This window comes from Medicago sativa, chromosome 2 (genome assembly GCF_051527215.1).
Source record: "Medicago sativa cultivar Bolivia chromosome 2, Bolivia_mono, whole genome shotgun sequence".
Taxonomy (NCBI): domain Eukaryota; kingdom Viridiplantae; phylum Streptophyta; class Magnoliopsida; order Fabales; family Fabaceae; genus Medicago; species Medicago sativa.
Window position 1 is genome coordinate 5,887,946 of NC_140750.1, and position 14,470 is coordinate 5,902,415.

Sequence of the window (14,470 nt, forward strand, 5' to 3'; positions counted from 1 at the left end):
TTGGTTTTTTTTTATAAAGGAGTTATTGTACGAAAAGAAAAGTTAAATTGTAGATTAATAAACGAGAATTAAGTTGAATTATTTTAATTTCAATGCATGCATGAAAAGGGGGTGATGTCTCTGTTGAAAGAGTTGATGGAATTGGTTCCATACTGAGATGAGAATATGGATGACTTAACATATTCTCTTTCAAATTCTATAGTAATTTGTTTTATTTGCAACTATATTTTTTGTTATGTATTGGTACACAATTTATTTTATTGACTTGGTAAAGTCCAGTCAACAATTACTTCAATCAAGATTCAAATTTTAATTTTTTGAATGATTCATTGTTAGTGGGAGCTCGCTATCGCTTAAGTTCAATCACTTAATTTACTAGCTTGCTTTATTACTATCATGCAATATGTGCATGGTTGCTATGTTATTTATATTAATCAGTTACATGTGAATTGTTATGTCATTTCATATGGAGGAAATAATGCAAGCAATTGCAAACACTGCTACATCTTTAATGTGTTGACATTGTCAATTACAAATAAGAAGTGTGACTTATATCTGTTTCTCTCATTATCTAACCATAAACTAACTCACTCTAGCATGTCTCTGTTTTTTCCTTCCTTTCTTTTGGCATTACATGCGTTTTTTTCCACTTAAATTGTTCAAATGACAGTTTTGTAAGTCTGAGGATAGAAATGAGCAAGCTTACCCAGACCATAGAGTTAAACTAAACTATGTGATGAGGAGAAGATGATCTAGTTGATAAAACATGCATAACGTTGAATAGATACTAGCGCATGCAACCGACACTACTGTGACTTTCTATCTGCTTTGCGATTGAGCGGAGTTATAGATTTGTTTTATGTTTCTCTTTGTTATACAACCTTAACATTACACCTTGAAAGGTTTTTTTTCTTAAAGATAAACTAAAACACTATTTTATTTTTCAAAAGACTGACCACTTTTCAAAATCAACCATCTATCATCGAATATATGTATATGTATTAAAGTAAGGTTATTATCTTTTACAATATATAAAGTTGATTGTCAGATTGATTCGAGTTCTTTTCTTTGGGTTGCATTTCTTTTTCAGTTCTTTCCTTTTCCCCTTTGTTTTGCTTACTTTTTCTTGTTTGTTCGATTTCCTGGGTTAGAGGTTTGCTCCCTATTTTTGTGTATCTTTTATCGTCTGAGAAGGTTTTGGTTTATGTCCCCCTTCTCTTTTTGTTATTGTTTTCTTTTTATTATTATTATTATTATTATTATTATATATATATATATATATATGGTGTTGCAGCTGGTCTGCCATCTGCTCCCCTTTTGCCTAAAAAATCTATGTTATCATTTTTTATGATATTATTTAAATTAGCAGAAAGACGAAAACATTAGGTCCCATCTTGACACTAGTCTACTACTAATCTACTTCTACTACTGATATATTAAATTTAATAGTCACCAAAATTAACTAATTAACCTCAGTTAAACTCATAATCTTCTTGAATTTGTGGGTTTAATGGTCAATTAAATCTAAATCGATTTTTAATTATAACTAGATTACGAGTTTATAGCTTAAAAATCGAAAAACAATTTTTGTTTTTATTTTTTTAATTTAAAAGAAAAAACATGTACTTCACATCTACTACTGATATATTGAATTTAATGGCCTTCAAAGTTCAGTAATTATCTTAAGTTAAATCTTCATAATTTTGTGTCAAAATTTTTCATCAATTCACTATTAATAATATGAAAAAACAATGTATTATGACATAAATATAGGAAAATAGTTTATTCTTCTCTCTTTTATTTTTTTAATCCCAATAATTTGCATATAAAATAAAAAAATATATAATAGAAACACCATTCATGTTGGTATTTTGATAATAGTCACAAGTTTTCAAAAACTTTATCATATCAAAATTCTCATATCGATATAAAAAATATGCTTTCTTATATATAAACACATACAATCTGCAACAAGGATGGTGCAAATATTTTACAATGTTTTGTATATATGATAAAATTTATCTAATTTTTTTTTTTGTGGTGGCCGGGGTTCGAACCTCGGACCTTGCATATTTTATGCATTGTCCATACAAATTGAGCTAAGCCCACAAGGACATAAAATTTATCTAATAAAAGCACTACATTAATGTTGATGTTTTGAAAATAATAATGAGTTTTCAAAATTTTATCATATCGACTTTCTCGTATCATTATATAAAAATTTGCCCCCGTATATATAAGCAAATAAAATCAAGAGCGAGAGCAGTGTTAATATTTTACAAACTTTTTTTTTGCTTTCGCACCGGTTTCCGATCCACCAAAGGTGGGCGATTAATCCGGCTCGTGCATAGAGGCATGCGCACTGGCCAAGCATTGTTCCCCATGGGAATCGAACCCGTTATTCCCCGAGTACGTCCTTGGAAGGAGCTCCTTGCCACTGGAGCCCAAGCAACTTGGTTATATTTTACAAACTTTTGCATATAAAAGAAGAAAAAATATATTAAACATTACATTAATGCTAATAAATTTCATTTAATATCTTTAAATACCCCCTTTTGATCATTTTTATAAGAAACAACTAACTTTTTATATTCCTAAATAACTGATGTATATGATATATATGATAGATCATATACATCAATTATTCAACAAACCTATAATTTTTTTTATTATAAAAAGGATGAGAGAGAGAGAGAGAGGGAGGGAGATATATATATATATATATATATATATATATATATATATACATAGAGAGAGAGAGAGAGAGAGAGAGAGAGAGAGAGAGAGAGAGTATTTCACAATATTATCAATGTAATTGGTTTTTATATAATTAAAGCAATGTTACGCGATCAGTGTGAATGCACATATCTTTTACAAGTTATAATTAAAGCAATTCACACTCGACATCCTCTTATGAGTCCAAATTCCATCTTAGGATTCATTTTGGAATAAATATCTCAAAAAACTAGATATATTACTTTGATCTTATCCACTAAATATATCATTTAATTTTTTAAATAATTTCTAATAGTTTTTGGTAGAAATAATTAATGTCTAATTTTTTTTAGACAAAATAGAGGTTGACTCAATAGAAATAATAATTTGGAATAAATATCTCAAAAAATTAGATATACTACTTTGATCTTATCCATTAAATATATTATTTAATTTTTTAAATAATTCCTAATATTTTTTGGTAGAAATAATGAATGTCTAGTTTTTTTTAGACAAAATAGATTTTGACTCAATAGAAATAATTAATGTTTAAGTTAATTTTAATATTTTGAAAACTCATGACTAATAATTTTGGAATAAATATCTCAAGATATTAGATATACTACTTTGATCTTATCCACTAAATATATCAATTAATTTTTTAAATAATTTCTAATATTTTTTGGTAGAAATAATTAATGTCTAATTTTTTTTATAGAGTTTGACTCAATAGAAATAATTAATGTTTAAGTTAATTTTAATATTTTGAAAACTCGTGACTGCTTTCAAAATATCAAAACTAAGTAGTACTTCTATTAAATAACGTTTTATTTTATAAACAAAACACCGTTTAATATTTGCACTGCTCCCGTTGCAGATTTTATGTGCTTATATATACGGGAAAAAATTATAAACATATATGACAAAGTCGATAGGGTAAAATATTGGTAACTCATGACTATTTTCAAAATATAAACATCAATGTAGTGTTTCTATTCTTTCAAAATATAAATAATAATTTAGTTTTTTTCTATTAAATAACAGTTTATTTTATATGCAAAACACTGTTAAATATTTGCACCGCAGATGTTATTAAACCCATTGCAATTTTTTTTTTTTTTTGCAAAAGAGTATGCAGCTAAGGTGCTAACCTACTAAAATATATATAAACGAAAAAAGAGATTACAAGATGGAGGGGACATAAACCAAAACTCCATTAAAAAGAGATGAACCTAAAAGAAGGCATCCCAAGCTTGTTTTTTTACATAAAAAGAGCTAATAAAAATAGGAACCTCAAGCCAAATTGTTAATGCTTGCAAAGATAAACCTGCATTTGCCAAGGAGTCCGCAACCTCATTTCCTTCTCTGTAAATATGGGTAACAATACAATTCATTTGTCAAAGCTTGATCTTCATATTCTGCCACCTGTTTCTTAAGTTCCAAGGTATCTTAGCATCTCTTTGAAAAGCCAATACTACTAAAGAAGAGTCTGTTTCTATCCAAAGGTTCCTCCAACCTCTTTGAGTAGCCATTTCTATGGCCCTTAAGGCTCCACTGATGTCTGCAATATAAGAATTAGAGTGACCTAAAGGTTCCGCAAAACAACATAAAAAGTTTGTTTCATGCTCTCTAAAAACTCCTCCACAAGCTGACTCACCAAGATTTCCACTTGAGGCTCCATCAATATTACATTTGATCCACGCCTGAGGTGGAGGACTCCATATAACCTCTTTAATAATAGGAGCCCTAGGATGATGAATTTCCACATTAAACATTTTAATGACAGTGAAATCTCTAAGGGAGTTGGTTGAGGTTTTTCTTGTTGTGTTGCCTGATAAAGTAGTGCTAGCAATAATCATGGATATGCAAGACTTCCAATTGATGGATTTGTTGTTAAACCTAGCTTGATTTCTGGCATACCAAATAACATTGAAGAGATTAATCAAAGCAGAACGAACAACTACCTTACATTGAGGTGACCAAGCAAGATCACAAATTTTCCATATATCTTCAAGGCATGTTGTAACACCCCGTTTTCCCAACGTTAAAATTTCATAACAATTATCAGAGTTTTTCATCACAAAACGGAATGTTACATTTCTTAAAAATCATAAATGAAATAAATTAATATTTATCCTTCAAATTCAATCAACAAATTATTTAATATCTCACAGCGGAGTTAATTCAACATCTAAAATAGTCTTGGCACGCATGCCTCATCTTAAATGATCTCATAAATTCTTAGTTCAATAATAATTCTTAAACTTCAAAAAGGCAATACGTAAAGGAACAGAAAATAGTATCAAAATCCCCATCCCGTTACGTATCAGAGCACCTAAGGACACAGTGAGAGATAGTCACCCACGGCCGCATCTAATCTTGATTACCTGCAAGTTACCCATACGAAGAGCAACATTTTCAAGCAGAAGGGGTGAGATTTCTCAAACAATAATATTAAGCTCATAAATCATAAATTACATTTAACAATATAAACATCTTATAATTTAACATTTACAATCAAATACATAGACATCATCATTTCATCTTAGCAATATATCATCATATAGCAGTCACAATCATCGTCACATATCAGCTTACTAAAAGGCATCACAAAGTAATTCGTTAAAACATCACAACTTAACAACTTGACTTGACAATGTATCTAGACTCGACTATGCAACTCTTAACGTCTTAAACCATCTTGAATCATCATGAAAATGCAAATGCATGTGGTACCAATCTAGGGCATAAGCCCTCGTCGCTATTGAGCAAAAGCTCCTAGGGCATGAACCCTCGTCTCTGGTTGAGCAAAAGCTCCATCGTCGTGGTTGAGCAAAAGCTCCAGGGCATGAGCCCTCATCTTTAAATGAGTATGCATGGACTCAACATCTTACGTCTTAGAAACTTCATGAACATCTATGACATCTTAACATTTGACAACATAACATCTTAACAACTTGATGACTTCATAACGAATCGACGACTTAACAAACTCTTTGACTTAGACCGACATTTACATCTTAAATAAGATCAACAACAACATATGCAACACTTATAAAGTCACATCATATCAGCATCATAACTTAACAGTATCAAATGATAAACATCAACATCTTAAACATCGCATCAACATAAGCATCATAAATAACACATATTTAAATCACACATCTTAAAATAACACATTTTAAATACCACATAAATTTTAAAATTCAAATGTGATCAAATCCAAATAATTAAAATCATAATATTCACATAAATATTTAAGAATGATTCAAAGTCCATTAGCAGCGAAGAAAACAGTAGCGACCCAAAAATAATATAGTGAAAAGAGAAGAAACAAAATTCACACCAATACTGATATACGTTTAGCAAACCCTATCGGTATGATAAGAATAAAAAAAAGTATATATGTATATAATTATCCAAGAAGCCGAAGTGAACGAATCCGAAGTTAAGTTATGTCGTTGTCATACCCCAATTTTGGACCAGTCATTTCTTTTCCCAGTCATTTTTAAAACGTCTCAAACTTTTTTTTTCGCTTTATTCATTTAAAGTCATTCGGTCGTCTTTTAAAATTTTTGAGGCTTTATTTTATAGTTCAAAATGAATTTCTTTTTGTCCAAGTTTCGTGTAATTATTCCTTTTGCACGTCAGCTTTTTAAAATATTTTACGCGTTCTTGTTAAGTATTTAGCGTCTTATTTATATTTTAATTTCCTCTAAAAGCTTTTAATTTAAATCTTCCTCTTTGTCCGTGTTTAAACCGCTTTAAAAGATTTTTGTTCGCGTTTTAAACGCCGCGTTATCTTAGACATTTCAGTCAAAATTTCGGCAGAGAGGTATTTTAAAATACCTCATTTAAGATAATGTTTTCATTCTTGTTATCCTTTTATTATTATTATTAATTACTTTTTTTTTTATTACTATTATTATTACCTTTAGTACTATTATTATTATTATTATTATTAATTATTTTATTTCTTTTTCTTCTGGTCACGTGAGTGACCTCTTCCTTTTGTTTTCCTTTTGTTTTTATTATTTATTTTATGTTTTGTATTGGTTAAGTCCTTGGGTCCCTTTGTGACCATGTGGCAGTCTCTTATTGGCTCAGTTTTAAAACTTGCTCTCCAATCCTCTTTTTGCCTTGCTGTTCACCTGTATCAGAGACTTTAAGGGTAATACTGTCTTTTGCATCAGAGTCAGGGTTAGCCCTACTTTTTGCTATTTAAGTCACTGTTCAGTGTCAGAATAGAGCCCCAATGATTGATTTTACACTGTAGCGGCAGAAACCCTAGTTCCTCTTTCCTTTTCACTTGTCCGAATTAAATACAAAAATTCACAAAAATAATCCAAGAACACTATGAACATTCAAAGTCATATGTTCACCCAGAAATGAAAATCCAGTGATAAGTATCCTCCCCTAAACTCAATTTGCACAAATTAACAATTCAAATCACAGAAAATTACACAGAATCACTTGAACATCAACAAGCAATTCGTATTCACGTGTTCATCAGCAAGCAAAAATCGAATCGAAAGGAGTAGAAGTGGATCTGTAGGAGTGGATCTTAGCAGCAGCTCGTCCTTCTTAATATAAGAAAAAAACCTGTTGTGGAATTATCGTTTATAACCCAATCTGCCCTTCTGCCAGGCAGCCAAATTAAGGGTAAAAGGTGTCTGTAAAACTTAAAATCTAACTAAATATGTATAACTAGATATGATTAACTTTAATGAGGTCATGGTCAACTTGGTTTGGTTAAATGTGTCTTCATAATATTTAGTTACTTGCAATCTAATTGCACATGTGACGTTTTAAATCCTGGACGAACTGAATGCTACAGTAAAATGTTTAAAAAACAATATGCCTCACCAATCAAATCGACGGTACAATGGGTCACTCTTTTCAAACTATCACACTTCTCAATATTTGAACTCATTGTGCTCTGCTACTACTCTATATCACACAAAACAACACAGATCCATTTGGTTAAGACAATACACATTTCATACTTCTCTTCACTCTATCAATATTTTCGTCTCATAGATCTTCAAACATAACCTGGTAATCCTTCTTCAGTTATAACAATAATTTTTCACAAAAAATATGTGTGTCATTTTATATGTCTCATAGTTCATATCTGATATCTTTGTTTATGTTATTTTTTTGTCTATAATATGATGTTTTCATTGTTTCTGTTTAATGTTCATAGTTTAATAACATTTGATTTCGTGGCTTTCATTTTGTTTTTCTTTGTTTGTTGATTTACTTCACCATATTTCCGAGTTGTAATATCATTTGTTTGAACTTTCCTTCAGCTGAAAATGGCTGCACCCTTTGAAGTCAAAACTAGACCTTTTGTGTTTTTAAAAGACATCAACGAAAAGAAGGACTTTTGGAAAATTGCTGTGAGGGTTAGGGACAAATGGACGGTTGTTAAGGATGGAAGGGAGCACTTAGAAATGGTCATCGTGGATGCAAAGGTAATATGGTTACAAGGATATCATCTTATTTTTTATGAAAGTTGGTCTAATACGTTGTTTTTCTTTATTATAATAGGGTACTGATGTTCAAGTCATCATCCCAACGGCATATAAGGCTGAAGCCGATAAAAAGATTGAAGAAAATACAACTTATACCTTGAGCAACTTTGTGGTATTGACCAATGATTTGTTTTTCAAAGCATCGGTTAACAAGTACAAGTTGATTTGGACGGGTGGAACAACTGCTGTAGACCCTAATGTTCATGATATCCCTGATAGTGACTTGAAGTTCAAACCCTTTGCTGAAATTGTTGCTGGGAAATGGCGTTCTGATCTATTAGTTCGTAAGTACATTAACTTACAGTGTTTTGTTGATTTACTTCTGTTAAGTAGTACTTACTCCAACTGTAAAAAACACTTTTTTTCCAACAGATGTCATAGGATATGTTCATGAAATTGGGCATTGTCAACTAAATCAAGGAGGGTCTAAGAAACTGCAAGTGAACTTGGTTTTGAAAGACCTTAGGTGAAATTTAAATTATCCTTCAAACTACATTGTTTCTGACCATATATTGTCAATATCACTAAATATTGTGATAATGTGTTTAGTGACATCTCTCTACACTGCACTCTTTGGGAGGACTATGCTGCAAAATTCATCAAATTTAACAATGATAACAAGGAGTGTGGTCCAGTTGTAGTGATGTTGAAGTATGGGAAGATTAAGGAAGAAGGTTGTTTATTTTTCATATTTATCTTATACTATTATATTTAAATTGCATATATATGTGTGTGTGTGTGTGTGTGTGTGTGTGTGTGTGTGTGTGTGTTTGTATAAATATGTGTATATATATATTTTTTGAGGAGGATCTTTGCAAATGATTAATATTGCAGGTAAATACCCTCTCTGTGTTTCTAACACCTATGGTGCTACGAAAATGTATATCAATGCTGATATATCCCAAATCAAAAGGTTCAGGGAAAGGCAAGTATCTTAATAGCACTCATGATGTCTTGCAACAAAAACATTTGTTTAATGTAATACTAATTGATCCATAATACTTTGCAGTTTGCCCAAGAATGATCAGATGATGACACAAAGCCAAGTTATGTGTACACAATCATCTGCTGGGTCGCAATTTAGTACGGATGATGACTTGCTATCTAATCCGTTAATCATGCCACTGTCTGATATTCTGCAGCTTGATGAGGTATATCTTATTTGCTGATGTGTGCAAGGTAATATCTTATTGTAACTTCATCTGATATTCTGTGTTTTTATTTCTCTCAGATTTCTTATGTTGTAACTGTTGCAAAAATCGATAAGGTCAATTCAACTAAATTTGGTTGGTACTACATGGCTTGCTACAAGTGTAGTAAGATTGCTAAGGGTGAAAACCCTCCATACACTTGTGATGCAGGCCACAATACTGAGACAGAAATTGTCAGGTAAAATGTATTTCCTGCTTTATAACTAATTGATATATAACATAAGCTGATGGCCCATATACTGATTCATACATATTGTTCCTTTTAAGGTACAAACTTGAGCTGGATGTTTCGTATGGTGATACGAAGGCTACATTTGTTCTTTGGGATCGTGAATCCACACAGTTACTGGGGATTTCTGCTGCCCAGCTTCGAAGCAACATGATCCAGGTTTAATCAATAATATATTTTATTATATACTAATTTGACCTTTCTCATGAGTTTCATATATATCTCAAATATTCAAAGAAAACCTTAGGTGTTTCATATATTATTGATTATTATATGGTTTATCATTTAGGCTGGTATTACAAACCGACTAGAATATCCAATGCTAATGGATGGCATAGGTGGGAAGAATATGGCTTTTAAGATCAAATGGCAGCCAAAATGGAAGACAATATCTGTCGTTTGCTATAGAGAAGGAGATGTTTTGGCAACGTTGGTCAGTTCTAAGTTCCCAGAAGCTGTGGTATGCATTAATGAAGTTTTCACATCTTATTTATGTTATTACTTTGATATATGCACATATCTAACTGCATTATTATAATCCATATGATCAAACAACAACTGTTGAGAGCCTTACCACATTATTTTGTTATTGTCTAATTCACGAGATCAACGAGTCACGCGCTGAGTCAGCCGATGATGCTGAAAAACCTCCCGACAGTGTTGCGCTTACTGAAGAGGTCACCATGTCTGTTGTAAGTATTTATTAGTTGTGAAGTTGATATAATTAGTGCATTGGTTTAGACTTTTTAAAATATATCTATTTGAGACATGGTTTTTTACCTTTTATTTTCAGGAGCCCTCTGCAACTGCTGAATACGATCCGGACACATTGAGCCAGCTCACCCCAATGAGTGATAAGTCTCAAGGAAAGGTTACCAATCATGCGTCTGCTGATAAATTCACCCCTTTGAAGATGCCCGAAACAGTTGTGCTTCCTACGACTGCGACATATGAAGAGATCATTCCTGCCAAACAGTCTTCGTCAAAGAGGGTTAAGGTTATCAAGACTGAAAAGAAGTGAAACATGATCTATGTTACTACTTACCTAAGGATGATCCCTGTTTTGTAATATTACTAATATTGCTTTATCTCTTGGTACCAAACTTTCTGCCAATGTGATAATAGACAAGTTATTCATCCAATATAGGATGCTATATCTATATCTATATTATGAACCTTGGGTTCTATATATGTTATTAACTCATTAGTCTCTTTATAAACAATTTCATCCTGTTTTAACAATATTCCTGAGTTATATCTGATAGGAGCAAACGTTCCACATTATGTTGCAAATTGCTTCCACCACTATTACTTTGAAAGTCTCTTTATTGATCTACCACATTTCTATAATGGTCAACATCTTATGAAAATGATTTCATATACATATCTTGCTTACACGTACAACGCACTGTACAACATAGCTTTATATATGAATTCCTATTAACACAAATCTTAAAAATTATTATAACGAACAAGTACACAATCAATCTTATATATTTATCTTCCAATAACACATTACAGTATAAGATTATACATTAAGCTCTCAATTTACACAGTATCTAAATGTTTACCTCTTTTAACAACACATTACAATATAATAGTAAATACCAACTTTTAGACAATGTCAAAATGAACAATTCAGATCTACCATAATGGCTAAATTTTTTTTGGCTGGTTACACAGTCGCTTTTTTGCTGACTACACATTCACATTTTATTTTCTCTTTTAAGAACTCATTACACTATAATTTTAAATACCAAGTTTATAATTGGAGGTCAACATAAAAAATACAGATCTAAGGGCATTTAATTATGTTTTTGGCTTAGTGTGATATTTTTGTGTCACGCCGTTTCATTTTTAATTGCATAATTTTTTTTTTTTTAATAGTTTCATGCCAATATTACTCAATGACATCTACACTTATATGTCTACAATTTTACACTCAACGTTTTCTTTTGGACTTGACATGTGAGGGAAATATCATAGCAAATTGTGCCAAGCATTAAATGTTGTTATACTGTACACACTGTTGAGTAAACTTTGTGGTCTGCTGCCAAACGTGGTATGGAACCTGCAACTTTTGTAAATTATATTTTAATAATGACTTATATAAAACAATTATAACATACAAACACTCTCTCTGCATTATTAAGAATTTATCAAGTAATTAGATTCATTCATTTTGCCAAGATATGATTCATTTTCTACATTAGTACAAGGTGTGCTTCAGACATTGGTTAAGATCAAAACACGGTAATCCCTGTTATAATCTAGCTACTTTTTAACATGTTGTTGCAATACTTATATGTTTGTCTACCACTACAATATCACATCTGTAATGTCTTTTGTCCAAATCTGCATGTATTAGTTACTCTGTGATGTAAGCATTCATATCTTCATTGCATTTTAATGGAGATGCTATTCATATTCGTTTTAATCTTTTGACCCTATATCAACTTCCATTTTAACATACTACTTTTATATCATTCATTTTTATGCAAACTACATTTCATGTTGAATTTCAATATGTGATTTTAACAAGTGTCTACGATAGATATATGCTCATGCAGTCTGATCTGATAGTTAACTTAAATTCGATTTCAATTATTAACTTTTTCTCTCAACAATATAGGTATATGCTCATGCAGTCTGATCTGATAGTTTATGCAGAACTTTTTCAAGTGTCTATGAAATTGTATTGACTGTGGCCACAAGTGGAATCGCATCACTTCTACTACCTGGTGGAAGAACTGCACACTCTAAGTTTAGAATGCCTGTTCCAACTCTAGACAACTCAACATGCAAAATAGATCATGACAGTGATCTTGCAGAACTGCTTCGTCAAACAAAATTAATTATATGGGATGAAGCACCAATGGCACATAAATACACATTTGAGTGTTTGGATAGAACACTTAAGGATATAATGAGTACACATGACAAAAAGTGTGATACCATTTTTGGGGGTAAAGTTGTTGTTTTTGGTGGTGATTTTAGACAAATACTCCCAGTTATTCCAAGAGGTGATAGATCTGATATTGTACATGCTACCATAAGTGCTTCATACATATGGGATCATTGTCAAGTGCTTACACTCACACAGAATATGAGATTGAAACAAGGTTCAAATGCTCAGGATAATAAGGAAATTGAAGAATTTTCTAACTGGCTATTAAGTGTGGGCGAAGGCAAGATATCTGAACCTAATGATGGTTATGCAGATATACCAATCCCGGAGGATATGTTAATCTTGGAGTTTAATGATCCTGTTCTAGCAATTGTAGAGAGTACATATCCAAACTTTTTGGATAATTACAAATCATATGACTATTTAAAAAATAGAGCAATTTTAGCTTCAACAATTGAGGTTGTTGACCAGATCAATGATTTTGTTCTTGATCTAATGCCAGGTAAATTTCATTTAATCTCATTCAACATTTTTTTTACCAAGTAACATGTTACTGATATTGATATTCATGTTTAATTCAAACAATCTAGGTGATGAGAGAGTATACTACAGTGCCAATTCCATTGATAGATCTGAAGTTAATGATAATAACATGATTGAGGTTTTGACTCCAGAATTCTTAAGTACTCTACATACTTCAGGGCTACCTAATCATCAAATTAAATTAAAAATTGGAGCACCAATTATGCTATTGAGGAATCTAGATCAGACTGAAGGCTTGTGTAATGGAACTAGAATGATTGTCACAAAGATGGCTACTCATGTACTTGAAGCTAAAATTATGGGTGGCAAACATCATGGAAATATAACATACATTCCACGAATGGATATGTCGCCATCCCAATCTCCATGGCCATTCAAATTATGCAGGAGACAATTCCCAATTATTGTGTCATATGCTATGACTATTAACAAATCACAGGGACAATCACTGGATTGGGTTGGTCTCTACTTGCCAAGAGATGTGTTTAGTCATGGTCAAATATATGTCGCTATATCAAGGGTCACCAGCAAAAAGGGTATCAAATTATTGATACATGATGAAAACAAACATCCAAAGGAAACTACAACTAATGTTGTTTACAAGGAAATCTTCCAACATGTTTAGAATGTAAGTTAAGCTCTTAATTTAAGCGCATTTTTTCCTTAACTCATCATGATTTCAACAATTCATATTAGCTTACTTACATTACAGGAGTTCTATGTCGTATTACAAAATGTTTGCTGCCCAATCGTCTCATAAGCCAGCTCCAACTATCCAAGTCCAACCTGAAAGTTATTAGCAATGATGTTATATATTTGAAACTAATTACTGTTCTTTACTTATTTTGAAGTATTCACCTTATGTTAATTCTCTTTATAACAGTTATCATTACCTGCCTTTTTACATTGTCAACTAACATCCTATTACTATTTTTACTAAAACTGTAGATTCATTTGTCCACTATCTCAAAATTGGAATTAGATTTTCTGTGAACATCACAACAAATAACTTAACATTAATAATACTTGCTTCCATACATTCTGTGGAACCAATTTATTGTTCAGCAGAATTTTTTTATTGGAGACTATATAAGATTTAAATTTGTAACCAATAATTATTATGTTTGTCACGTTTTTCATTTATGATTGTACCGATTTTAGTTTATATTGTTCTTTATATTTCATGCATTCTGACTTTTGTATTTTCAACATTATATGTTGTGCTATTTCTAATGTTTGTCACTTCATGTTATGCGTTTTTCTTTTATGAAAGTTATTAAATTTCAACATTTTATATGTTATGCTATTTTCATTCAGGTATATA

General features: G+C 31.3%; 2 protein-coding genes across 2 annotated transcripts; both read left to right on the forward strand.

The window, feature by feature from the left end:
- Nucleotides 1-7,323: 7,323 nt before the first annotated feature.
- On the forward strand, nt 7,324-10,937 carry LOC146943935 (uncharacterized). The gene is made up of 12 exons (XM_085742267.1): nt 7,324-7,776; nt 8,031-8,195; nt 8,272-8,539; nt 8,628-8,721; nt 8,805-8,929; nt 9,090-9,180; nt 9,265-9,406; nt 9,487-9,644; nt 9,734-9,854; nt 9,985-10,155; nt 10,301-10,387; nt 10,489-10,937. Exons 2-12 carry the CDS (start codon nt 8,037-8,039, stop codon nt 10,714-10,716), a joined length of 1,644 nt encoding a protein of 547 aa, XP_085598393.1. The 5' UTR covers nt 7,324-7,776; nt 8,031-8,036; the 3' UTR covers nt 10,717-10,937.
- Nucleotides 10,938-12,465: 1,528 nt separating this feature from the next.
- On the forward strand, nt 12,466-14,172 carry LOC146943936 (uncharacterized). The gene is made up of 2 exons (XM_085747898.1): nt 12,466-13,105; nt 13,194-14,172. Exons 1-2 carry the CDS (start codon nt 12,466-12,468, stop codon nt 13,769-13,771), a joined length of 1,218 nt encoding a protein of 405 aa, XP_085604024.1. The 3' UTR covers nt 13,772-14,172.
- Nucleotides 14,173-14,470: the final 298 nt, after the last annotated feature.

Coding starts and splice junctions, on each gene's coding strand:
- LOC146943936 (XM_085747898.1), top strand. CDS start 12,466: ATGCCTGTTCCAACTCTAGACAACTCAACATGCAAAATAGATCATGAC. Junction 13,106..13,193: donor TGTTCTTGATCTAATGCCAG/GTAAATTTCATT, acceptor CAAACAATCTAG/GTGATGAGAGAGTATACTAC.
- LOC146943935 (XM_085742267.1), top strand. CDS start 8,037: ATGGCTGCACCCTTTGAAGTCAAAACTAGACCTTTTGTGTTTTTAAAA. Junction 8,540..8,627: donor GCGTTCTGATCTATTAGTTC/GTAAGTACATTA, acceptor TTTTTCCAACAG/ATGTCATAGGATATGTTCAT. Junction 8,722..8,804: donor TTGGTTTTGAAAGACCTTAG/GTGAAATTTAAA, acceptor TAATGTGTTTAG/TGACATCTCTCTACACTGCA.